General features: G+C 44.3%; 1 protein-coding gene across 2 annotated transcripts in view; it reads left to right on the plus strand.

Annotated features, from left to right (window-relative positions):
* Nucleotides 1-27,211, plus strand: part of SLC22A3 (solute carrier family 22 member 3) — a 96,117-nt gene that overhangs the window by 44,056 nt on the left and 24,850 nt on the right. Inside the window, exons 2-5 of one of the 2 annotated variants that reach the window (XM_086708275.1) lie at nt 1,474-1,577; nt 3,964-4,118; nt 5,840-6,008; nt 6,901-7,018. In XM_086708275.1, coding sequence (XP_086564401.1) covers nt 1,474-1,577; nt 3,964-4,118; nt 5,840-6,008; nt 6,901-7,018 — 546 coding nt within the window. The remainder of the gene's footprint in view (nt 1-1,473; nt 1,578-3,963; nt 4,119-5,839; nt 6,009-6,900; nt 7,019-27,211) is intronic. The other variant, XM_086708276.1, reaches the window with a different exon arrangement.

Here is a 27,211-nt window from a genome sequence, read left to right on the forward strand (position 1 = left end):
AAGAAGTTGTGGTTTATATATACAATGGAATACTACTTGGCAGAGAAAGAATGAAATATGGCCCTTTGTAGCAACGTGGATGGAACTGGAGAGTGTGATGCTAAGTGAAATAAGCCATACAGAGAAAGGCAGATGCCATATGTTTTCACTCTTATGTGGATCCTGAGAAACTTAACAGAAGATCATGGGGGAGGGGAAGGGGGGGAAAAAAGTTAGAGAGGGAGGGAGGCAAACCATAAGAGACTCTTAAAAAGTGAGAATAAACTGAGGGTTGATGGGGGGTGGGAGGGAGAGGAAAGTGGCTGATGGGCATTGGGGAGGGCATCTGTTGGGATGAGTGCTGGGTGTTGTATGGAAACCAATCTGACAATAAATTTCATATTTAAAAAAAACTGTGGGGAATGAAATAGTGGGACAGTTTGGGCTATTGGTTTTGGTATGAAGAAGATCATGAGGAAAGAAAATAACTGAGCCTAATGATTTGATTCAACAACTTTTGTAAGTGTGGTGGTCTCCTTTTCTTTCCTTGCAGCAAGAGCATAGGACTGAAAAGGGCATGTTGGTTAATAGGCAAGTAAAACTAATTTTGATGATAGATTGCTCTGTGAGTCTTGGCACGTAGCCGAGAGGGAGACAGAAGAATTGAGTAACATTGCTGTAACAAAACTCTCTCAGTTCTCAATAATTTATTTATACACATATGTTTTCCTGGCATGTATATTTATAAAAATGAAAAATGGAGCAGAATTGATGTTTAGCCATAACTGACTCTAGTAATAAACAGTCTTCTTCCCCAGATGACATGAACTGGCTGGAAAACCCCAGGCTTTCTTAACATTCTTCTAGAAACAGAGAGCCGCATTTCCAACAAAATGTTACCCCTGTGCAGTAATTCTTTTTCAAGATTCCTACATTTTCTATTTGCATCTGTTGCAGTCTAGTAACTGTAATTATAACCCCATCAGAAAGGATGCAAATATTTCGAGACGTTGTCACAGGGAAAAATTTGTAATTAAATGTCAATTTATATATATAGTTTTTACACACAGAAGTATCTGTGTACCTCACGGTCGATGCAATACGCACTGACACAAAACACAATAAAATATGTTCTGCTTATGATACGAGGATGTAAGTATGTGGGAATGAAAACAAGAATTCAAAGAGAAAAAAAGATCGACTTCAGATTGAGACCACTGAGGAGCTTGGGTGATGGTAGGTGTCCGGTGGTTTCAGTATTTAGACTGTTGGAGACAGTGGGGACATCTTTGCCAGTTATTGAAACTGACCAAAAAACAAAAACAAAAACAAAACCCTTACGTATCAATATAAAAATATGCATGTGAAACGTTTGAAAAATGTAAGGAGTGTTTGGGCAAAAATGTTTAACGATCACAGATCTAGACAGAAGACCAGATGTCTTGAGGATAAGCATGGTCACGTGACTCCCATGCGTTTCCTTTGTTTTCCCAGTTTGACCTCGTGTGTGTCAATGCTTGGATGCTGGACCTCACACAAGCCATCCTAAACCTGGGCTTCCTGGCCGGAGCCTTCACCTTGGGTTATGCGGCGGACAGGTAGGCACGAATATGACAGCCGTTGACATGATGCATAAGTGTGGGGATGAAAATATTTTATGTTAACATTAGGAAACAATTTTTGTTAAACTTGGGGGGGGAATCTTATTTTCTCTACCTGTGACATTCTCACTTGTTTGGTTAGACTAATTCTCTCCTTGTTGAACTGCGTCTCCTTACTCCTTGAACTGTACAAATGACAAATGGATGGGACCACTCCCCGTGGATCTGAAAGCATGTTAGCGGAAACACCGGCAAGGCAGTAACTTCATCATGGGACAGACGGATAGCTGGCTGGACACTGCGGACAGAGTTGATTCCCTGTGCTTCCATAACTCACTGGTTGTGGTCTGGATTAATTTAGTCATAGAGTCGGCCCCTTCCCAATATGTTTCGGTTATATTTTTTAAAAGAAATCCTTGTATTTTATTCTACAAGTTAAAAACTCTGCAAGAAAAAAAAAACCACAGTTTTTCCAAAGACCTTTAAGAGAATTGTATCTATTATTTAACATTCATAAAGATATAGATTAATGGCAGACATGGTGAGTATGTATACTGAACATAGTAATTTTTCTATTCAAACATTCCTGTTTTGGACATTATTGATGTTGGTTATTATATCCATGCCTAACTATTCCTTTATCCTAATTCTAACTATGAAAATACATGCAGTAATTTAATAATTCCTTCTATACCCCTTAGGACAGGGGTAGGAAAGCTTTGGCCATTGACCGTGTCTGGCTGGATATCGCTCTGGTCACTCTAAGCCCAGCCTTGATGGGTCCCTGTGACCCAGCACACAGCGCACAGTGCTTAAGGGTACTTCTTGGAGAACTGCCCACAGCAATTAATTAGCTAATTGGAGACAATAAAATGCCCCAAATGCTTTAGCCAGTTGACAATCTGAATTTGGCCGGATCAGGACTTCAAAGTATAACCTTTGTTTTCTTTTTCTGCTCCTTCGTCTGTCTCTTATTTTTCTCCTGCGGCCCCCTGCCCCCGTCTTCTGCATGTGAGTTTCTCCTTAATCCTTGTGTCTGATGCTCTTTCCCTGTCTTTTATCTGTGTTTTTTCCTATGGTTTCCTCTTATAGCCCTTCCCATTCATCTTTCTTTTCTTAATCTCCCCACACATCACTTTCTCTCCTAGCTGCTGTGGCTTAGAATTGAGTGATGTGTTTTCAACACGTATTTCGTCATTTTAGTTGTTACTCTTCCTGATTTAAACATTAGGTTTTGCTTCTTCTTCGTGTTCTTCTCTCACAGTCAATAAACATAATCCCCAAACAAAAGAACTCAACTAAAGGAGGGGGGCTTTTCCTACCTATGTTCCAGCAGGGGCCAGCGCACCTGTCCTCATTGATGATTCCATGCTTTGAAGAAGAAGACAGACCCATGAATGATTCTGCCTCACCACAGGGCCAACCATCTTGGCTCCTTCTCTGCTTTTATATCATTGAAAGAAAGGACCAGAAACAATTTAATAGGCCCCAAATCTACCAGAGGACAGTGTAGGAAGGACAGACGGTGAATTTTAAAACCTGAATAAATGAGAACTACTTCTGTCTCTGCTCCGCTGACCGAAGCAGGACACTGCATGAGTGAATTTGGTGGGAATTTCTATGGGAGAATGTTTTTGAATCAAGTCTCATAAAGGTCATTGACGACAGACTTTCACCAGCCAGTAATCTGGCACAGTTGCACTGAACCATTTAGCATCAGAATCCCAGAGTATCGCCCACGACGGTAACCTGTGCCCTTTGCCTACGCCTTTAGTAACAGCTACGTAAATGGTGAGACTAAAATGCAAAACTTAAGAACAGCTCGCCCTGGTCGTGAACTTTAGAGTTTGTAAGCAGCTTTCACATCAGCATCGCATTTGAGCCTGTACAACTTCACTGTAGAAAGGGAGGGGAGAAACAAGCAAACAAACAAAATCTGAATCTTGGTTCCCTTAAGAAATGGACCCAAGCTCGCATAGTTGGTGGATGATTGAGCCACAACTGAAGCCTGCTCCTGGGGCTTTCTCCCTTTCTCCTTCCAACTCCACCCACAAAAATGCTAGAAAGGTATCAAAGCTGGGCCACCGGGGCGACCATATGTGATAGAGAGGGTCATCTTTTTGGAAACTGCAGTCCCCCCGAAAATGCATTCTGTGCCTTGCGTTTTGTAATGCCATTTCAGGAACACATGTCCTTACTTGCCTGGTTTTGCTGCAAAACGAAACGCAGAATTCTCAGCCATCCTGTACATGGTAGTAATAATGCAGCATTGAAAACAAAATTTCTGTCCTGAAGCCTCTTCTAACAACACTTACCGATAGTGCTTTTCACTGTGTCGGAGAAAATGCCAAAGGTGACTTCTTCCTCTCTCTTTCTCAAAAAGGTACGGCAGGATAGTCATTTACTTAATATCCTGCTTCGGTGTTGGCGTCACCGGTGTTGTGGTGGCGTTCGCACCAAATTTCCCCGTGTTTGTGACCTTCCGCTTCCTACAAGGTGTGTTTGGAAAGGGCACGTGGATGACCTGCTACGTGATCGGTAAGACACTGCTGTGCTCCGTGTCTCTTTGACGGCCAGGGTCAGGTGTCCGGGCGGTGCCGGCCGCTGAGCCTCCTCGGGCTCGTATGATGAGGCTTCGCGGCTGCCACACGAATGATCTCTGCAAATAGGAAGGTCGCTGCGGTGAGACTCTGACTCTGGCAAAATGAACTTCTCATTTTTAGGTCCTGGCCACATACGGAATATCACAAAATACGGGGGTGAACCACGCTCTTGCAGATAACTGCTGTACTGTTATCACAAGTTATTGTTTGCCTTCTCGGAGATTGACGTTTATGAAAAATGTCAGCAATTCTTTGAAACCTTTTTAAAGCATTCTCTGTGCATTTCTGGGATGTAGTTTGAGACGACACTCCTGTGTTCTCAAATATTTCTTAATTCTATTCCTTGTGTTCAAGTGGAGAGCTTTTTACTGTGAAGGAGATAGGACCTAAAAATGAGAAGCTCATTTGTGAACCTTTGTTACTTCCGTAACCAGAAAGTTTGACCTTTCTAGAAAGAAAAACTTCCCTTTGCTGTTTGCTCCTTTTACTGAGAAAAGTCCTGGATGCTACTTGGGCTCTGTTGCCAGTGATGTCCAGACCAGTCACCTCCTCTAAGGGTCACGGTGGATTCGTGACCAGGGAGAGGCAAAAGCTTCTTTTACAGTATTGCTCCAGATCTTTAGGCTTCTAGTCCCTTCCATCACTGCTAGATAATCCTTCCCCAAGCGGTGCCCACCTTAAGGACCCTCTGAAGGTCTTTGTATGGGCCGGGAAGGAGAGAGAGTGTCGGGAAGTTGCCTGTCGCTGGCTGGGGCAGAAGGGATAACTTTGGCATATGAAGCATTTCTAAGGAGATCTAAGTGTAGGTGAATTTTCAAAGCTGCGATCTTAGGGCACAACCAAGTAGCATAATCCCAAGATGATCGGAATAGAATTAATGACAGATAGAAATGGATTCGTTTGGGTGGAGAAGGATGCCAGCAATAAAATTCCCCGTCTGATTTTTAAAGAGATATCACCTACATGGAAAGTCTGTGGAGAGGACCATCATGTAATAGAAACTATCTTGTGATCTTGAAAAAATCATTTGTAGAGTCTAATGCTCATAAAGAATCTCCTAAAGAGACTATAATATGCAAACCTTTAGAGATACCGTGATAGAAATCTAGCCAGTTTATTTTACTTCTGTGTTGATACAATAGTCATCATTTAAGCTTTCCTAAAATCAACAGATACATTTTTTTTGTATAACGAGAAGAGTGCTAGGCTGTGTGTGTAAGATGAGTGTGGCCAGTGCCTGCCAATAACTGGCAGAGAAGAGAGTGAGCAGAAAACCCAGCTCCAGCAGGCATGGAAGTTTTAGTGTCCTTAAGAATGCTGTGGTCTTGGGGCACCTGGGTGGCTCGGTCGGTTAAGCGTCCGACTCCAGTCATGATCTCACGGTCTGTGAGTTCGAGCCCCACGTCGGGCTCTGTGCTGACAGCTCAGAGCCTGGAGCCTGCTTCGGATTCTGTGTCTCCCTCTTCTCTCTGCCCCTCCCCCACTCATGCTGTCTCTATCTCTCATAAATAAATAAACTTTAAAAAATTAAAAAAGAAAGAGAGAATTCTGTGGTGTTCTAACAATGCCGATGGATATGACAGATGTAATGTCTCTGTGTGTTTATTTTGGAGCTCAACTTGAGCTTCCCTAACCTCTGTGTTTGTTTTCCTTCAGTAACAGAAATAGTAGGTTCAAAGCAAAGGAGAATTGTGGGGATAGTAGTCCAAATGTTCTTCACCCTTGGAATCATAATTCTCCCTGGAATTGCCTACTTTATCCCCAGTTGGCAAGGGATCCAGCTAGCCATAACGCTGCCCAGCTTTCTCTTCCTCCTTTATTACTGGTAAAGTGGTTCTGGTCATTATTGAATTTATTCTTATTCCACAGAAATGTAGAATCTGCACTTTCTAAACCAACAGGAAAATGAAAGCAATTAAGGAGATTTTCTGACATCTCCAGAATAGCCATGGGCTTTGAGAATTTCTAGAGTGTTTGAGAATTTATAGAGAGTGGTCATTAATTGACTAATAGTTCTCATTAAAATAGATTAATAAAGTACCAAAACGCAAAACTCCAGAGTATTAGTTATGTTTTGTTATTTTGTAATATTTTCACGAACACTGTAAGGTAACAAACCCTATCTGCCGATATTTCAACATGCAAATTAAATGCAACGAAATCGCTTTGCTTCCCTGTGTGTTCTATTACGCAAATTAATATTGTTCAGGAATCCTCTGAGGAATAAGAAAATGTTGAGAGCATCAGAAAATTAAGTTACCAGAAAGCTACAGGTGTATACATTTGACTCTTACTGAAGCGAATACATTTTGATCATTTCTCTAATTTAATTTTAATATAGGGGGAAATCAGTTTACATACTGATTAGGCACTTACTGCCTAAGTGCCCATTGAATTCTTTTCATGTGTGTAATTTCAGTTCTTTTCATGTGTGTAATTTAGGACACTGTATTCTAGGGTAGCCTGATCTTACAAGAACAATGTAATATTGATTGTTTTTATTATGACCAATGATCCAATTATCAAGTGAGCATGTTTTCCCTCCATTATAAGCTTTCCAAGATAATCTATGTTTCAAAGAGCATGTTCTAAACTCTCAGAATCTCCTAAAGTTTTATCTAATTGCAAGCTCTATTTTAAGAGGGAAAGCGAGGTTGTTAATTAACTGTTAAGGTTTTGAAATTCCTAGACATAACTCAACAAAGTCTTCTTGCCAGGGTGGTTCCTGAATCTCCTCGCTGGCTGATTACTCGGAAGAAAGGAGATAAAGCATTAAAAATTCTGAGGAACATTGCCAAATGCAATGGGAAGTATCTCTCACCAAATTACTCAGAGGTAATTTCATTTATTACTAGTAACAAATATTATTCAAGTGAGTGAATTAATTTGTCTCATTATCAAACATCTGACTAAATCATTTTTAGTTTGGCTTTAAAAAAGGAAAAAAAACCGCCTTGGGGAGAATCACCAGGTGCATTAGAGAAGACACACTTGGAAGCTGTGACAGCATTAAGGTTGAGCCCAACTGGCCACTTAGTCCGTATTTTCATAGTTGCACCTTGTCACTTACATTATTAACCTTTACCTACCGTAGGCCCCGTACTATGAAATCATTCATTCATCTTAATTGCACAAACTAGAGATCTTTTCTTGACATTCAGTGTAGTCTAAAGATTTGTCTTTAAATTTAGTCTTGGAAATACTGTTTCTTCGAATCAGAGCTTGAGCAAGAATGTAGTTTTCAACCTTTAGACTTACACATGCTGGCTGGCCTACTCCTCCCTCCTTGCCTCGTTCCCTTCCTCCCTTCTTTTTCTTCTTCCTTTGTCCAGCAAAGCCTTTTGGGGTGCTTCTGTATCATTACACTAAAAGAAATGGTGGGGACTAAAGCTTATTCTTTGCTCTTTGGAAGGTTCGATATGCCTCAGATATATTTGAAGCCACACCTGAATAATTAGAGAATAATATATAAAAAGATATGGCAATGTGGGCGCCCGGGTGGCTCAGTCAGTTGAGCGTCTGACATCAGCTCGGGTCATAATCTCATAGTTTGTGGGTTTGAGCCCCGTGTCGGGCTCTGTGCTGACAGCTCGGAGCCCGGAGCCTGCTTTGGATTCTGTGTCTCCTTCTCTCTGCCCCTCCCCTTCTCATGCTCTGTCTCTCTCTCAAAAATAAATAAGATTTTGAAAAAAAAAAAAAAAAAGACATGGCAATGCTTTACTACAGAGACTAAGTGAATATAGAATAACAGAAGATTTCTTATAAAGGGATGTGAGGGAAGAATTTTTGGAAGATACAAATCTTGAAGAATATTAGGTTGCTAACATTTTTTTTTTTTTTTTTGGTAGCACTCAGTTTCGATAGAACATTCTGAGAGAAAACAGGCTTCGTTGGTTTTATTATCACCTCCCCAACCCCCCAGAACTTGGTTGGAGATATTTGGATTTCTACCTTTTTCCTTCACTCTTATGTTCAGCAACAAGCAGGAGCCTCCATGTTTACAAAGGTTTCAGTTGACCAGTTGTCACTGGATTGTGATGATGTACCTGGGGGTTTACAGATCGTACAATGTGTGGTAAAGATAAAAAGAAAAAAAATCTGTTTTAACCATTAAGGTTAAAGCGATCCTGGTTCTCTGAGCACCTTTGGGCTGTGTATTCCTTTTAGGGAAAAAGTATCCACTGCCTTCACACCTTGCTCTCATCCCGTTAGCCTTGGCCGTCACAACAGGATCAAACGTATAATAATCTGCACTCAGTTTTAATAGTCCAATAAGTATTTTTACTCCTCGCTCAGCAGTATCCTGAAGACACTGCACACGTAGTCCTGGCGTTAAGCATTTGTCAGATCTACATCAAGGTTTTAAAAAAATAGAAAAAAAAAAAAAGAAAGAAAGAAACCAGTGTGTTCTGATGGCTTCCAGAAGAAGGCACCACTTGACGAGGCATGTGATGTGTTATTGTGAGTACTGCTAAGAGGCCCCAGCTACTTCTGCGCATCCTCGGGGGACCAGTTCAACGCTGCGCCCATAGACCCACTGACCCACTTCTAATTCACAAACACTGTAGAGACATTTCCCCGGGGAAGTAGTCCAATGCTCTACATGGTTGTGCTTGTGGAAGGATCGTGAATGATGGATCCAGTGGCTTCCAAAACATGTTAACTCTGGTTTTAAGCAGTGAGATGATCTCCATTTGAAAGTCAGGTTCGAAGCCAGACATGAGTTTCTCGCGGAGTTTAGTGCCCCAGCCACCACTGTCTGATGATTACATATTGTGATTGGCTCATAAGCCTCTTCAGTCTTTAATCTATAGGTTCCTGTTCTTTTCTTTTCCTTGCAACCTTGGGAATAAAGAATGCTAGGGTTTTTTTTTTTTTCTTTCTTCCTTTTTTTTTTTCTGTTTCTGTAGACTTTTCTGCAGTCTAAATTTTGTTGATTACATCCTTGGGATCCTTTAATATGGCCCTCTGTCTCTTGTGTTCCCTGTCAGTTGCTAGGTAGATCTAGAGCTTAATTAAGTTTGGGTTTGATACTTTTGGCAATCCTACTTCCTAAGTTTGGTTTAGTACATTTCCATTAAGAGATAGCTCATGTCTGCCGGTTTCTTCTTTTGTGATGTTAGCTGCCACTGACCGTCGTTGCCTGGATTTATGAATTTATCAGAGGTCGCAAGTGACAGTATTCCCATGTTATCGTTATTATGTCATTTATTGCTGGAATACTTGCATAAAGACTAACTTCTCCCATCAATCATTTGGTGACTCTGAGATACAGGTCTTACAGGAAAGGCAGGAAACGTGTAATTCTTTCTTTTCAAAATAACAAGTCGGTTCACTGCATTCTGCAAAAGTTATCAGTGAATTGTGTGTTGTGGGGTTTTTTTTAAAAATTTTTAAGCCTCATTATTAACATCTGCGTTTTAACCTACTATGAGTCAGCCCTTCTCAGTTGTTGTCATTATCCTGATTTGTGCTTAGATCGCCCCATCTTTGGACAGACAAGGCTCATCTTTGTTGGTTCCGGGCTTCCTCTGCCATATTCTAGGAGTTTCAGAATGCCGCTTTGCTCATTAGCACGGTGACATTTTCCCAGGCTCATCTTGTGGTCTCTGGTCTCACTCTTGGAATCACCCACTTCTCAAAGGGTGCTTTGAGGTTTGAAACAAATGTCTTCAAACTGAACCTATCCATCCCCAACCTTTTAAAATTGTACAACGTAAGTAGAAAAGCAAAGTATTGTTTTCAAGAAGAGAAGGAATTGACATTTCAGTTTAAAACCCCTTGCTAATAGAGGAATTCAGTCAAATTATAGACCAAACCACAATTTTCTGTTTCAGAGATGTTAATGTTCCCACAAAGCATAACCATGTGCAAGATACAGTTTATAATACTCAGAAATACTGGCCAGTGGTGGAATTGCACTCAAGTGCATTGGCTGGAGCCCCAATGCCAAAAGCAAAGCAGGGTCCTGTTATGGTTTCTGTGTAACCCTGTCAATTTCTCATGTTCTAGTGACTCAGATAACTAACTGCCCATGTCAATGTCCGGGTCACCTTGAAACCTGATGTTTACATAGTCACTTCAAACCTTCTGTGTCCTTTTGCTGCCTTAACTGGTATCCCTGCTCTCTGGATATAATCTCAAGGACGCCCCCATGGCCCAGGATCATAGCCTTTTCTCTTTCCACAGAACCTTTTTGTCAGTAAATCCCGACTTTAGGAAGAAGTTATTATCACGTAAATTACCGCATCCTCCGAGACCTCTCCAATCCCCACCTCATCCTAAGGGTGCACATCATTGATTGCAATGAAGCTAGAATCAACTAGAAAGGATCTGCTTGACGCACATTGTCCGCAGGAGGACTGGCAGCTATGCTGTCTTCCTCAGCCACCCCCAAACCCCAGCCCGTGCCATTGCTGGCACCAAAGATCCTGGTCTGTTTTATGAGGATCAAAAGACCTAGCTTAAAACAATGCTCTGTATCACAGAAGAGATCCTGAAATTCACCACAAACTAGGATTACACCAACCCCCTGGGCTTTGTAAATGGAAGGGGGATACTGGGGAGAAATAGGTAGGGTGGATTGAATTCCAGCATTCAACCAGGTGGGTTATTCTAAGGTTTGGCTGTGTAATAAACCATCACAGTTATATTTCACATGGATGTTACTCATGTCATGGGCCAATAAACTCTGGCTCTCTGTCTCACTGGTCCCTAGGCTTCCATTTGCCAGAATTCCCAGCGGGCTTCTGACTTTGTTAAAGCCACAGCTGGAAGGTAGAAATACAGGTGATGAGAACATCCGGCTCTCTGGATATATGAACAGTGTAGTTATTATTTACTGAAAAGAAAAGTCCAAAAATATAAACCCAATGCAGATGAGGCAGGGGGGTGGAACTTCTAGGAAGCTGAAGCAATGTAGAAAACGGAAATCAAAGACCCCCGTAGAGGGTCAGCGGAGGGGCTGAGTGTGGGACACGAGGCACTTAGCCAATGCAGGAGGACAGTTGGCTTAGACACTTACGTGGGTGCCTTTGCACTGTTTAAGGCACACTTGAAGAAATTAAAACCAAATTCTTGGCAAGACCACGGTAGGTATAGCCCAGGCACAGCAATGGCACAACAGCGTCTCCTAATGTCATTCGGGGCATCCACAGCCATCCTCTGACCCGGGGAGCATGTTGGTGATAGAACTGTTTCCTGCCCTGGCCACGCCGGGCAGACTTCTTACACGTTGCGGTTAAATTTGGCATCAGTCTGACGTTACTTCCGACCTGTCACTTGGCGTGTGTTGTTTCTTGCCTCACGCCTGGTAAGTTACCAGTCGATCCGACTTTCCGTTCTCGTACGGTAGACACGCACCAGTACTGCGTGTGTGATTGAACAAGGCATCGAATGGCAATGCTGGTCTGAAGAGATGGCCATTGCCCTAAAAACTGAATGTGTGTCAAAACAGCTGAGAAAGCGAGCAAGTATTTTTAAGTGGGCTCAGGCTTAGGTAGTAGTAGGCTTGGTCTGTTGGTACGTAGTGGAGAGCTGGGCTTGTTGCTTAGTGACCTTTTCTCATCACGAGGCGGTACTACTTGTGATAGACTGTGTTTTTGTTCCCAGCTCTTCACCTCTCTCTGTAAGAGGATGACACCACCCCAACCTGTGGCCGTGTGACTGGCCGCAGTGCCTCCAGGCAGGCAGATATACTTCCCCACTGAGGCTTGGCCATCTGACTTGATGGCCCAAGGAACAGAAGTGGCCAGGTACCCGTTCAGAGCAGAAGCTGTAAAGGCAGCATGCATTTCTGACAGCTCTCTGGCTCTTTCCTTCTGACACAAGGACAGCATATCCCAAACTGGTATTGTTCCTTCAGCGTGGTCTCAGAATGAGAAGAACCACAACTTGGAACAGAGCTGCAGAAGCTGACCTACAGCCACTACCTGGAATACAGCCCAAACCCAACTGTTTCCTCAGTCAACTACAGTCCGCTCAATGTGTCTTAGGTGCTCTTGGAGATTTGAGGGTGTCTGTTATGGTGGCCAAACCTAACTAATGTAGCTGATCGTAATAGCACTGTTTCAATTGCCAGAGTAGGGTTTAGTGATTCAACACATTTTTGGTTACCTGGGTGACGGTGGATTGTGGTAGTTTATTGTTTGAAATATTCATGTCCCGCCCCTCATTTCCATTGGATGAAAATACTTCCTGGTTCCATTGATATCGGGCAGGGCAGCGTAACTCGCTTTGGTCTCGTGGCAGGTGAAATGTATGTCCTGCCCTTTGACTTTGGCCTTGATCACGCCTTGACCATGCGAGTTGCTTTGGCCAATGGCAGGTTACCTACCACCAGACGTGGTGCAGTAGGCTCTTGAGATGTGGGCTTGCTCTCTGCGCTTCAGCCATCACCAGGAGAAGAATATTCCCAGGCTCGCCTCCTGGCCCCAGAGGAGGCTGAGAAGCATTTGGAGTAAGGCTTATTTTACCAAAACTTCCCAAACCTAGATCAGCAGTCTCTCAGCCAAGTCACAAATGTGTGAGGTAAACAAATGCTTATTATTTTATGCCACTGAGATCGATGGTTGTTATGCAGCATTATTTAACCAATACGCTGGTTAAACAGCTCTTGGCGCTTACCGACCCAGATCGTACAACTGCGTAGGTAGCAGCTGTGGCTGGGCTTGTGCTTGCATTTTTTTCTAAAGGATTTTAAAAGCCCTTACCCTAAAGCTCCCGCTCCTCCCCTACTCCTCCACGTCTTGTCTTTGTATGCGATATGCTCATGGAAAAGAGTATGCTGCAATTCTCGTTAACAAAGAACCTCTAACAGCGTAGAACTGAATATTTGTCCATATTCGTTAGCGATGTTGTTCTGTGTTGGCCCCCAAAACCAATAAGTCTTGATTGTAATTTCCCTATTTTGATGCTATGCTTGTATAGCTCCTTGTTCACAGCTAACCTACAACTTACTAAAATACAAGTGCCAGATGTTATATTGATGCCCATTCGTGCATAAATACACCCGTGGGCAGTGTCCCTGGTGGCATGTTTACATAACATCAGGAGCTAATGCTTGAGCTTTCTGATCCCAAGCCTTTAGGCAGGTATATAAGAAACAGAAAATAGAAAAGATTAAGACCTCATTAGATAGTGTCAGGCTAAAGTTAAGATTGCCTCAGTTACCAGAGTGATTTCCAACTCTTGATAGCTGCCATCTTATCTGTATTTTAACGAAGTATCACACAGATGCCAATATCACTACAGAAAGGGACTTTCCAGCCTTGGGAATGTCTGTTTATGACATTTCCTTTCAATGGGGGATTTTTATAAACGTAACTCTTGTTCTTCCAAGGAAGGAACCACACCAGGATTCTGGCTGTCATGAAGCCCATCTGGGCTGTGCGGAATTTCAGCCCAATTACTGTACTGTCTTTGTTAATGCTGTGTTTAATTACCATCTCAGGACTTGAAAACTCTCTTCCTGGAATTCGATTACAGAGAAAGTAATTCAGGCCCAAGCAGTGCCCAAGGCGGGGCTCCAGTCCACTTCCCATGTCAAGAGTGGGAAAGGCGTGAGTCTAGAAAATAGTGAAGGATATCGGAAAGAAAGTCACCGGAAACTCATACACCACTTTCCCTTCACAGAATTCCAGCTTCATTCTTTGACCTCACACAGAACTAATGGTGCCAATCGTACCAGCAAAGCCATCATCCTTAAAAATGGCACATAAAAATTACTGGAATATGCGTGCCGCCATGTTAACTTTCATTTAGAATATTCTCGAATGCATAAAAAATAGCATATATGCCAGTAAAAATACTGGCATATAAAAATTACTGGAATATGCATGCTGCCATGTTAACTTTAATTTAGAATATTCTCGAATGCATAAAAAATAGCAGGACACTTTATATAGCTAACATAGAATGGACCTTTGGAGCTGAGAGTTAATTTAATAGTACTCTACCTAAATACATTTTCACAAATAGCCTGAGTTCAACGAATGACCTATATTTAAGTGGGTTGTTTACTTGGTTCCCATGTCTTTAACCTTTTCAAAATGGGACCGTATTGCACGAAAAGGGTAAAATGTTGCGTGAAGAAAACTAATGCCTGCAAAGGGGGAAAATGCTACAATAAGAACAGCCACAAAAAACAGTCCTGATGGACTTTTGAATCCAGAGTGAGCTCCTTCCCTCCGCCCCAAAGTGGGTGATTAAATTTTAAGCCCCTCCCATGAAAGGAAATTCTGCCTAAACTCTTTCCAGGTCGGTGGACTCTCGTTTAACCTATACAAATATTGATGGGAGGATATTCCGGAGCATCATATGGCTTTCATTGAGCTAGGAATCTGAGTGACATATCTCTTATGGAATGAGATTGCAGCTTTGGAGCAGATAAGGCAGATTTTTCAGGACGCCTCCCCAAAGAACAGCATCTCGAGTGGGGAACCCTGGAGAGACAGAGCCCCCCCACCCCAGTTCCTCACGCCCAACTTCCAGACTCCCTCTAGAAATAACTGGGCCGTACACCTTTGTCAGAACCTTAACTGTTTCATTTAAATACAAGTAAAAGCTTGAAAAACATCCGTCAGAAGTATGAAGGGAAAGCACGCAGCGTTACTGTTAACGTGCACTCCGGGTATTCAATCCTGTGCATCGGTCCTGGTGTCTCATGACATCACTGACGAGTAATGGGACCTGCAGGACCCAGGACAGTGGACTCAGGCGCCAGTAGGGTGACCAGTTGTCCGCATTTGCCCAGAACTGGGGGGATTCCTGGGATGCAGGAAAGTCTGAGAAAGTCTCAGGCAAACTGGGACGAGCTGGTCAGTCCTCGCCCACCTGGCTGTATCAGAGGGAGATACAAAGGTTTACGTACGTGGGTTTCACGTCTGCCTGCCTGCCTGACGCCACTAGAGGATGGGCTCCGAGTTTGCTCCTTGGACTGGTCCCAAAGTCAGATGCAGGCCACCACGCCCCAGGGCCCACCAGACCCCTCTCTTTCTAGCCGTCTCTTCTTCAATCCCTCGCTTCTTTTCTCTCTCTCTTTGTCTTCTTCTTTTTTTGTTTTTTAACTTTTACGGCCTTTATTTGAAGTTCTGACATGAAATGATACTCCTTTTTTAAAATAACACTTGACTGGGGCGCCTGGGTGGCGCAGTCGGTTAAGCGTCCGACTTCAGCCAGGTCACGATCTCGCGGTCCGGGAGTTCGAGCCCCGCGTCGGGCTCTGGGCTGATGGCTCAGAGCCTGGAGCCTGTTTCCGATTCTGTGTCTCCCTCTCTCTCTGCCCCTCCCCCGTTCATGCTCTGTCTCTCTCTGTCCCAAAAATAAATAAACGTTGAAAAAAAAAAATTAAAAAAATAAAATAAAATAACACTTGACTGACATCTGATAAACACACAAAAAGCTGCACGTATTTGATTTATTCAGCTTGCTTACTCCCCTTTCTATTCTAGTTCTTATTTGGTCTTGAACCCTAGCCTATTTGGGGTGCCTGGGTGACTCTGTTGGTTAAGCGTCTGACTCTTGGTTTCGGCTCAGGTCGCGATCTCACGTTTCATGGGTCGGAGCCTCACGTCGGGCTGTGTGCTGACACCTGGAGCCTGCTTGGGATTCTCTCTCTCTCTCTCTCTCTGTCTCTCTCTCTGCCCCTCCCCTGCTCACTCTGCACACATGCTGTCTCTCTCATGCTCAAAATAAATAAACGTAAAAAGAAAAAGTCTGATTTGAACCCTAGCCTATTTGAGGGCCTGACCCCTGCTTAATGTTTGCCCTCTCTCTGGAAAGTAGGAGCCTGTTGCTTATATATCTGCTCATCGGTTCTCTGAAAGCCGCATGCCACATTCTCTTGATGACCGGCACCTGCTCTTTCGAGAGACCGCTGCCACTAAGAGCCCCCTCTGCAGACGCGTCCCAGACCACAGACAGCCGTGTGCCCATGCAAGACCCACGTGTGCCCTCCCTTGCACCGGCCTCTCCACCTGCAGGTCCTGGTCCTGTTTGTGGCCAGGCACAGAGCCACGGCCCCTCCGTTCACACGTGGCCTGCTCTCCCTCCTGCTGAGACTCCAGCAAATCTCTGTGGGGGATGATGGAGGTGGGGGGCGCAGAGAGCTCCAAGCTCTGGTGACCTTCACAGTCATTTCAGCGGGTCATTCGTTGTTACATAATCTGGGAATCAGGGACCCCTCCCTTTTTCCTTCTCAAAGGCTGATCCTCGCCCTGGAGAGTAATGGCCCTCCCCTTCCAGCCGCAGCATGCTGTAGGATGCAGAGGGGCACTTGCGTCTTTCTGCCGAGCCCAAGCCCTGGTGGCATGACGAACAGAATGAATTCAAATATAAAAGAAAATGAATAAGCCACACGGGCTTTTTCTATTCTGTTAATAACGGTAGCTCTCTTTTGTGGGCATTGTGGAAATGCTTAATTCAATTATTTTAATTCTGAATCCCGCTCTAATAGAATAGGGGAGTGGGTTTGCTCTTTCTTTTTCTTTTTCAAGCATTTGCCAAGAGAACGGCCCTCTAATACCGTCTTTGAAACGTTCACGCTCTGTGTGAGCGAGAAAGATGCTCGGCTTTTCGAAGCATTTTGTTCCTGCGCCATTTGGCCCAGTCTCGTGTTTTTGGCAAAACCAGTTTGTGCGATCCCAATTGCTGTGCTTCCCCGCTGTGAATAAATGAGAAAATACTAGCTCTTTGTGAACGCGCTCCCTGCTGCGAAGGCGATGAGGGGTACAATGTCCAGAGCCCTGTGTGTCCAGCTCCCTGGCAGGGATTCTGGGCGTTACTCCTAATCCAGAGCTGCCGTTGCCATGACGATACTGGCTGCTCGACCTTCATCCCACCAGGAAAGTTGCCTTTGTTCACAAAATAATCCTAAGAAAAGAGGTGCAGCCTGGGGAGCAGGTGAAATCATTCAGATTCTCCAAGGCCAAGTTGATGCTGGTGAACACAGACGAGCTCCATTGATGCAAATAAACACGGGAGGAAATTGTGTGAGAGTAAAGGAGAAAGCACACTAAGGTCCACTTGTTTTTTCCTTTGCTCGAGGCCCCATCCGGGAAAATGGTAGGAAAGATGTCAGGTGCCAGATCTTTCATGGGATCAACCGTCTCTTTCCTGAGAGGGCACCCAGATGGCTGGATGAAGAATATCGATTGTGTCGCCTTCCCAACGCTTCCTCATGTGGGTGCAGATGCAAAGGGGACTAGGCGCGCACAATCCAGAGATGGCTGGATGCCTTGTTTTGGAACCAAATAGTATGGACCTGTGCTGTTTTCTTTTTTCTTTGAATTTGGTGCTGTTTAAAGGGAACCTGATTGGGAGGAAGCCTTCCTTCTCCACGTAGTGAATGCACCCTTCTTGATGTGGCCGGGTGAAGGAGGGCTGAGAGTGAAGTCTTTATGTCCTTCCCAGGAGAAGAACCTGGGGAATGTTGGGGGGAATGGCCAGAACCGAGGACACTCTTTCTGCTAGAGGAAACGTCCATGTAAAAGCAAAATTTGTCACCTTCCCTAGAAAGGTGGCGTATGGAGGGCGACCAGACAGAAAATCCTGATGAGCAGGGTTGCTAACACACTGGTGTCTCCCAGCAGCTATAACTTCAGCCCCACGGCAGATGGGATAATCAGGTGGCAGTCTGCCCCAAGGGGCCACAGACCCTTGGGGACCATGGAAATTCTGCAAGACTCCTCAAACCATTCGCAACCAAGCCTTATCTGTAGAGTGAATTAATACACCTTGGATAAATACGTACTAATTTTTCAGATGAAGGTGGATGCAATTGTTCGTAATAATAACTAATGGGTTGAAAGATCTTATTGGGTTGGTAGTAAATCTATGTCATTATGTGGCCTCAATGAACAGAAATTAAAAGCACAACTTCTATCACGTGGGCAGCCGTTACATTCTTTGACATTACCTGGAAGTCGTAATATTCGGGAGGGATAAGAGTCACTGATCTGTCAGCATAAGTAGGATTAGTCTCCATCTGCTGCAAAACTGTTGTCTGAGCTGTCACAGTTAAAGTTACATGATGTTCTCAGGAAGAGCTGAAGGACCTCTCATCGTCTTCATAAACATGGAATCTTGACAGCTTCCAAGATTCATTCATTTTATTGATTCAGTCAAGTAAACGCAAGTGCATCGTATTCTGCCCTTTCACTGACCTTGTGGACAAGTTCTACGTGTTGAGTAGGAAGGGTTGAGTGACTCGGTGTACCATTGCCTTGCTACCTCGAAAAGGTGAATCCTGGTTTTCTTTCCTGCTCACATTTCAGAGCCTACACACACAAATAGTTTAGATTTTGAGGAAGAATGAGGGAGGCTTACAGAATGAATGCTCGGCGTGATTATTCTATTTAGAGTGCCGTAGAGTTTAAGTACGTCTCCTCCTGTTTCGATCATTATGTGTAGTCTCCAGGCATAAATAGTTGTCTTTGAGACCTTAGAGAAATTTTGCTAAAGACAGTTGAAGGGACGCCTGGGTGGCATCCAACTCTCGATTTCGGTCATGATCTCATGGTTCATGAGTTTGAGCCCTGGGTCGGGCTCTACGCTGACAGCGTGGAGCCTGCTTGGGATTCTCTCTCTCCCTCTCTCTCTCTGCCCCTCCCACACTAGTGCTGTCTCTCAAAAATAAATAAACTTTAAAAAAAGACAGCTGAAGCATTCACTCTGCCATTCATGATCGTTTACATGCTGTATTTATAGAGACTGCTCCAAAATTAGCAGGGGACGGACTTTTTGATGGCAGTTGAGTGAACCATAGGGTCTGCTTCATGTAGTATTTTTTACCCTATCCTTTCTTCCCAAGTTCCCAAAGTTTGGTAGACTTTATTGCCTAAACATAACCAGCTTCTTAAGTTCAATAAGTCATTGATTGCTGCCATGAAGATATTTTTCACGTTACAGAGTGAAGCACAGAATATTTTATTTGGTGGTCACATGTTTAGAAAAACCATTTAAGTTTAATTGACATGAAGCTGCGCAGAAGCAAAAGGACACTGACTCACCTGGTGTAGCTGGTACTCATTGTCATTTGTGTATCTATTTAGTCGGCAAATAGTTACCAAGCGCTGTGTTCAAAACATCTGCTTTTTAAACAACCTCCATGTAATATTCACTTTCAAAAAATGTTTCTTGACAGGCATTCAAGATGCATTTTTTCCAATTCTTTGTGGTTGCTTTTTTGTTTCTTTTGTCTTTTTGGAGCTGTTTTCAGTTTCCGTGACTGGTAATTCCTTATCTCTTCAACTATACTCGCTTTCATCATATAGGGATGTTGAATAGGGCTAAATCTAAATTCTTGTCAGTTAAAGTTGAAGGACAGCTTAGCTTTCATGGGCAGTGTTTGGAAACCATTTCAGTGGTTTTTGTTTTTTATTGATTGCATTTGTTTATAAATAGGAAGGTATTCTTATTGGATCTCAGTCAGTATAGCTGTGAATGATGAAAACGAACATATATATTAGGTGAAATATAATAAAACAATTCACAGTTCAAAATTAGGGTAAATCGTGTGCACAGGCTCACCTCGATGCACATTACCGTGGTCCAGAGTCAAGCCGTGAGACTAAACGTGCTTCAATATCGAAAACCTCCGGAAACAGAATTCCAGGGATGGCATCTGCCATCTGCTCATGGCTTGTACATAGAAGCATCTCATCCCTCTCTAAAGATTGTTCTGCATTGAACAATAAGGACATACCAATGAACAATAACTAGCTGTATGGGAAAAAATTTTTCGCAAATCAAGGAAAGGGAGCAGCTTACAAATTCTAGAACACACCATGGATTGTGATATTTACGGAGGTACACTTCAACTAGTCTTTTGCTGTTCGGTTGTACTTGACCGTCGGCGGAAAAGCTTCTCCGCATCCGCCAACGCAAGCGAATAAACAGGAAACGAAGGGTTTTCTGAGGTACCAAAGGAAGGCAATATTTGGAAGTTCCCCGTGGAGTGTAATGCTGGGTCCTGTGACGCAGGCAGGATTCGTGCCCTGAGTAATGCCAGATTGCTTTCCGTGTACACCCATCGAGTGTCCAGGTGCCCACACACATTGGGTATTTTCCGATCTTCTAATTTTGGCCCGCCTCCTGAATGTTTGCAGTGGCACATCTCTGGTTACTAGTGAGATTCCGCATATATTCAAGCACCTTACTCTGCCGTTTGGGTTCCTTCTCTGTGGGTTGCCTTGCCATCTCCTTGCCCACGTGTGTTGGATTTTCTGGCATTTGCCTCCTCCAATTTATAGGATCTCCTCTCATATTCTAAAACCACCACCCCTTGTGGGTTTTCGACATTCCAAGTGTATTCTCCTCAATGTTTTAGTTACTTTTAACTTTGCCTACTTTTTTCTTCATTGAACAAAAATTCTTACAGCCTTAAACTTCTTCGATACGGGCAAGTGAGTGTGTATTTTTGCGTATTGATTGTATTATAGGTTTCGTTTAAGAAATATTCTTCTACATCCAAGGGCCGCAAAGATATTCCCCTATTAGCTATGGCTTTAGCTACCACAGTCACGCCCGAATTTTTCTGCCCCCCACCATTCCAACTGAGAAGCAATGATCCATCTTTATTTGTTTCAATGCCAAGCTGGTTGTTTTTTGTTTTTTTTTTTTGTTTTTTTTGTTTTTTTTTTGAGCTCCAGCTACTAAGCAAATGCATCATTTATCAAGTTCCTGTTTCAGAGTCTGAATTAGTTTCCAAGCCAAAGCCTGTCTCCTATTTTTAAGGAACCAAATAGCTGGTGACTTAAATATGTGCTTCTGTGCTGCAGACTTGAGCCAGGATCCAGACGGGTTGCAGATGTTATCAGTGACGGCATACTTGCAAAGCTCCATATGATAAAGAAAGGGGTAATGAGTCACAGCATTTAGACCCCAGCTTTGTGTGCACTACCAAACAGTCCTCTTCACCTTGTTGGCCTCAAAAGATGAATATGTGGGGCACCTGGGGGGCTCAGTCGGTTAGGGGGGGTCACGATCTCTTGGTCGTGAGATCGAGCCCCGCGTTGGGCTCCGCACGGTGGGCATGGAGCCTGCTTAAAATTCTCTCTCTCTCTCTCTCTCTCTCTCTGCCCCTCTCCTTCTTGCCCTTCTCTACAGCACCCTTTACAATTCTGTTCGTCCCGGGAATAAAGCAGAAGGGATATGATTGTTCCTCCAAATACTCAGCATTTCTTTATTTAAAAAAAATTTTTTTTTAACGTTTACTTATTTTTGAAAGAGAGAGAGACAGCGTGAGCGGGAGACAGAGAAGGGCAGAGAGGGATACACAGAATCCAAAGCAGGCTCTAGGCTCCGAGCCATCAGTACAGAGCCCGACGCGGGACTTGAACTCACAAACTGTGAGATCATGACCTGAAGCTGAAGTCAAGACACTTAACTGATTGAGCCACCCAGGCGCCCCTCAGCATTTCTTTAAACAGTGAGATTTGCGGGGGCGCCTGGGTGGCTCAGTCAGTTAAGCATCCAACTTTGCGGTCATGATCTCAAGGTCTGTGAGTTCGAGCCCCACATCGGGCTCTGTGCTGACGGCTCAGGGCCTGGAGCCTGCTTCAGATTCTGTGTCTCCCTCTCTCTCTGCCCGTCCCTCACTCATGCTGTCTCTCTCTCTGTCAAAAATAAACAAACATTAAAAAATTTTTAAAAAATGAGATTTGCTCTCTGCGACAGTGATGCCCTGCCCTCTCTGTACCTTGTAAAGGGAGGTGATGTGTATGAGCACACTTCAGAAATGTAAAAAGAGATCATGATTTTTAGACCCACCAACACCTTCATGAGATCTACCTGGGGCTGAAATTTGATATGTTAACGTTTTCTTTCCTTGGGCAGTTGCACAATTTCTTAGCTGAAAGCCTTCCACAGGATGGAAGTTCGCACCAGGGCCCTCTGCTTTAGTGTTACACTTCCATGGTTTATTTCTGTGATAAATTGATTAGTGCCTGTGAATTGAAAATGCAGTAGAAATGGTCCTCATTTCCTTTTAGGTGTTTTAATGGTGCGATTTTGTCAAAAGGGGTTATTACGAGAAACAAAATCGTAAAGGTTGCAAGTTTTCCAAATTTAAATCGGACAGTCTAAGTTTAATTCCAAATAGAAATTTAGTGTTTTGCATGGTGAATTCCCATCAGGAAGAAGGTGTGGACCAGAGGTCTTTTGGGTAAACCTGAGAAATCTACAGACTCTTGGTCACTCAGGATAAGCTAGGCCTGTGTGTAACGTGCACTCCCCAAATCTCAGTGGCTTAAAACGATAAAGGGCTAAGTCTCGTCTGTGCCCGTAGGCTCACTGGGGGTTCCTCTCCTCGGAGCGGGGTTCTCCGCCTATAATCCAGGCTGTCCTAGCGGCTGCTGCCTGGACTATCAGAGGAAAGAGAATTCGAGGGGGTCTTACTTCAGCAGTGAAATGCTCACACGTCCTTGGCAGATTTGGGTAGCGGCCCCCCCCCCCCGCCCCCACCAGGCACAAGGGGCCAAGAAGTACAATCTTATCATGCCCCTGTAATGGGGTAAGGAGGGAGGGAGGGAAGCAAAATTATTTGGCAAACAGTGCTAAAAGTACCACCAGAAGCCCCTTTTAAGATAGAAACAAATGATTAAGAGCACAGGATTCAGTTAACACTGACTCAGGAAGATAAATGCTTTTCAGTTCAAATGATTACTGCAAAGCGGGCTTCACCTTCTATAACTGGTAAAAAAAATAAATAAATAAATTTGGTCGAAGTGTACCCATATTTTAAAAGTTGTGATGGAAAGACATTGTAGCAATTATGAAGACCCGTTTCCCGACAGAGAAACCCCAACTTCGGGGCACCCTGGGAGCAGACAGAGGGCCGTGCCCAAAGGAACAGACGTCAGGGACACAGGGACAGGGGCAAGTGGAAGAGCCGCCAGGTGTCCCCCCCCGGCACAGCCGGCAGGTGGGGGCCAGTTCGGGGCAGGGATTCGCACAAAACGCCCTGAAGAGATGCCCGAGAACCAAGCGGAGGGGGAGCACCCGGGAATAGGCGGGGACCCCACCTGGGCTTGCGGAGAGGCTGGGAGGGGCCGGAGGACGGAAGAGAAGAGAGAGACCCCGTCCCTGGGGGGACATACAGGAGGCAGCTGACACCAACCTGCAGGTTCTGAGAATACCATCCTGGACTCGCTCCATCACCGTGGCCCTGGGCACTTGTGTGGCAGAGCCTGTTGCCGCCTGGCTGTCCTTGGCCTGTCCAGAAAGGGCTGCCAACCCAGAGTCGGGGCAGGAGTCCTTTAGGCCTGCAGGCCCGGGCAGAAAGACACCTGCCGGGAATCTAACTGGGCAGAGTTGTCGTTTTACTGGAATCCTGCAAATACCTGAACATCTGGAAAAGAGAGCTGACGTGGGCAACAGCTCGCAGAACCTAGTGGAAAATACCACCCCCTGCCCCAGCTGAGGAAGAGAAAGGCCGTCTCATGAGTTTCTATCTACCCTGTTATTAACACGTTAAAGAGTGTGTTCTTGTTAAAACCATGTCTGAAGCATTCAGAAGACTGAAAAGAAACGATGATAAAAAGATTGATGAGTGGAAGAGTGTGGTTTGGCTTTCATTTGTGACATATCAGATGACTTTAATTCACTCACTAGCTTTTTTCTTTCTCTTAAAAAAAAAAGTCCTTGGCTAACCAGTGACTCATAGATACTCAATTTGTGGATTCATAGAATTAAAAATTTTGTGTATCCAAGCATGCTACTTTAGTATAAGACAATGGACGTCCTTTAAAACGTGATATTTAGAACTTTTCTGTTTCAGTGATTGTCACTGACGTTTGTAGGTGCTATAGGAGAGTTGACAGACATGTTCAATTCAATCATTTTGGTGTCCCTACGCCCCCCCCCTCCAAATTCTGAGCCTTTTGGGTTAGAGTTTTAGATCTGAGAGTGCCTTTTCTTCTTTCTCTCTCTTTCTCTTACTTTAACACACCCCCCCCCAAAAAAAACCTCTTTCAGTTTGTTTTTTAAAAATGAAGAAATGTTCCAACACGTGACCCACAGCTGCAACCCGTTAACCTTTGCTAATATTGAGTCTGCACTTTGGATCCCTCGTGGGACCTCTAGATAGATGCGCTTTTGCTGTTCTAGGCAGTGTGCCTGCTTGGGAAATGGAGGGGAGGGGCTCTCTCCAGCCAGACTCAAACGGATGGAATAAATATCTTCTCTGCACGGCACCGTAACAGAAGACCTGGCTGGGCCCCAGGTGCTTGGGACCCGCTCTGTCCAGTACAGCAACCACTAGCCATGTGTAGTCATGGAGCTTTGTAATGTGGCTAATCTGAACCAAAATGAGCTGTAAAAGCAAGCTGAATGGTGAATTTCATAGAGCACGTAGAATATCTTGTTAACTTCATATTAATTACCTGTTGAAATGGTAACATGTTGGATAGATTGGATTAAACGGAACATTTTATTAGAATTGATTTTGACTGTTTATTTTCACCCCTTTTAATGTGGCTTCTAGAAAATTTAAACTGAACTGTGTAAGTCGCATTATAATTTTGTGGGGTGGCTCCAGTCCAGGTGACTGAGATGTGTCTTTAACTACCTTAATAAGAGGCAAATGCTTGTTATCATTTTAATGTGGACTTTTCCTTTTACTGTGAACTCTGCATGGTAAATATTTTGTCTACTCTTATTTTTCTTAAAGTTTACTTATTTATTTTGAGAGTGAGAGAGAGAGCACACACACATGCAGAAGTTGGGGAGGGACAGAGAGAGAGGATCCCAAGCAGGGTCTGAGCTGTCAGCACAGAGCCCGATGTGGGGCTTGAACCCATGAACAATGAGATCATGACCTGATTCGAAGTCAGACGTTTAACTGATTGAGCCAACCCAGGCTCCCCTACGAACTCTTGTTTTAAAGTAGAATGAGGTTTTTAACAATTCCTGAAGCACTATGGGTTATTTGACAAATTCTCTTTTGTGGATACCAGGTAGTGCTAAGCTGGCCTAGGCTTTCTAATGTTAAATACTTACCCTTGGACCTTCTGGTGCCGGCCTTCATCTCACGAGGGGGGTGTGCACGAGGCAGGGGGCCAGGGGGTGAGGGCATGGGTGCCCAGCAGGCATCGGTGGACTTCCTCCCACCCAGCCCCGCCTTCTGGCCCCTGACGCTTGTATGAGACACGTGTGGGCAATTGAACTTCAAAGGTGGCCCCTGGGCCTCCAAATCAGTGAACCCCAAATCCCCAAGCAATATTTTATTCTCACAGCTTTCTGAGTGAGTCAAGGCTTCTAGAGAACAGAGCTTTAGGGAACCAGCAACAACTGATTAAATTACAGGGTCTGGCTCAGGAACAGATAAAGCCTCCTTCTCATTGGTGGCTTCCTTTTCCTTGTGAAATATGGCAACTGATGAAAAATCCACCTGTTGAGAACAAGCAGATGACACTGCAAGGCTGGAGACACAGCCACCTGACATTGTCCCCGCCACCCCCAGCCCTACCCTGGCCGGCCCTGCGAACGAGTTCTTTCCTCTGAAGCCTGGGGGGCGCTATTACTTCTCAGCCTGGGGAGAGTAAACTCTAGGAGGCAGCCCTGAGGCGGGACAACTCACTGACTATCAGTGCTTCTCACACTAGTCTCCTTGGATGTTGTAAAAACGCAGATTCTGATTCCCTAATCTGGGCTGAGGCGTGCTGAACAAGCTCGCGGGTGATGGCCACACTGCCGATGCGCGGACCACACACACTTTGAGAAGCACATTCGCGAAACGTCATCTGCTTGTGTGGACATTCCCGAAAAATTATCCGGCCTGAGGCCTGGGAGATCAACGTGTCAAACTGGCGTTAAATATACCTGGTAAACTTAAGAAAATCCAATATATTGGGGCGCCTGGGTGGCGCAGTCGGTTAAGCGGCCGACTTCAGCCAGGTCACGATCTCGCGGTCCGTGAGTTTGAGCCCCGCGTCGGGCTCTGGGCTGATGGCTCAGAGCCTGGAGCCTGTTTCCGATTGTGTCTCCCTCTCTCTCTTCCCCTCCCCCGTTCATGCTCTGTCTCTCTCTGTCCCAAAAATAAATAAACGTTGAAAAAAAAAAATTAAAAAAAAAAAAAAAGAAAAAAAAGAAAATCCAATATAAAAAGAAAACCTTGAAAAAGGATTGACCATTCTTTTTACAAAGGGATTCACAACAGGGAACCTTTAAAAGCATCTCCCCTTAGGCATTATGGCATCAGCTAGAGTTTACTAACAGAAAAGATAAAAAAGTGCCAAGGGAACCATCATCTGGAAGTAAATATCTCTGAAATGTTATAAAAAAGCAATAGTAATGCTGATCACTTCCATTACTGAATGCTGTGTGTGTGCCCTGTGTGTATGTGTGTGTGTATGTAAACGGATTATCTAATTGGATCTTCAAAATACTAGTAAAATGAGGGTTACTATCCTTACACTCCTGACCAGAGAAGTAAGGTCCATGGAGTTTAAGTAACATGTCAGGAAGAAAACATTCTGAGCAAAACACTGTGTCTCAGGCCTGATCCTGGCTGGTTGTCCTTTTTTTTGTTCTTTTTTCTTTTTTTTTTTTTTTATGTGTATTTATATTTAGAGAGACAGAGACAGACAGAGAGAGAGAGAGAGAGAGAGAGAGACTGTGCTTGAGTGGGGAAGGGGCAGAGAGACGGAGACAGAATCTGAAGTAGGCTCCAGGCTCTGAGCTGTCAGCATAGAACCTGATGGGGGGCTCGAACCCACGAGCAGCGGGATCGTGACCTGAGCTGAAGTTGGAGACTTAACCGACTGAGCCACCCAGGCACCCCCTGGCTGGTTGTCTTTCACATCAGGGGCGCACTGAACCATATTTAGAACAGATGGCAATTTATAAATTTTTTTTTTAACATTTATTTATTTTTGAGACAGAGAGAGACAGAGCATGAACGGGGGAGGGTCAGAGAGAGAGGGAGACACAGAATCCGAAACAGGCTCCAGGCTCTGAGCAGTCAGCACAGAGCCTGACGCGGGGCTTGAACTCACGGACGGGACCGTGAGATCATGACCTGAGCCGAAG

Source organism: Puma concolor, chromosome B2 (assembly GCF_028749965.1).
Source record: "Puma concolor isolate L17-30 chromosome B2, mPumCon1.1.hap2, whole genome shotgun sequence".
NCBI lineage: Eukaryota > Metazoa > Chordata > Mammalia > Carnivora > Felidae > Puma > Puma concolor.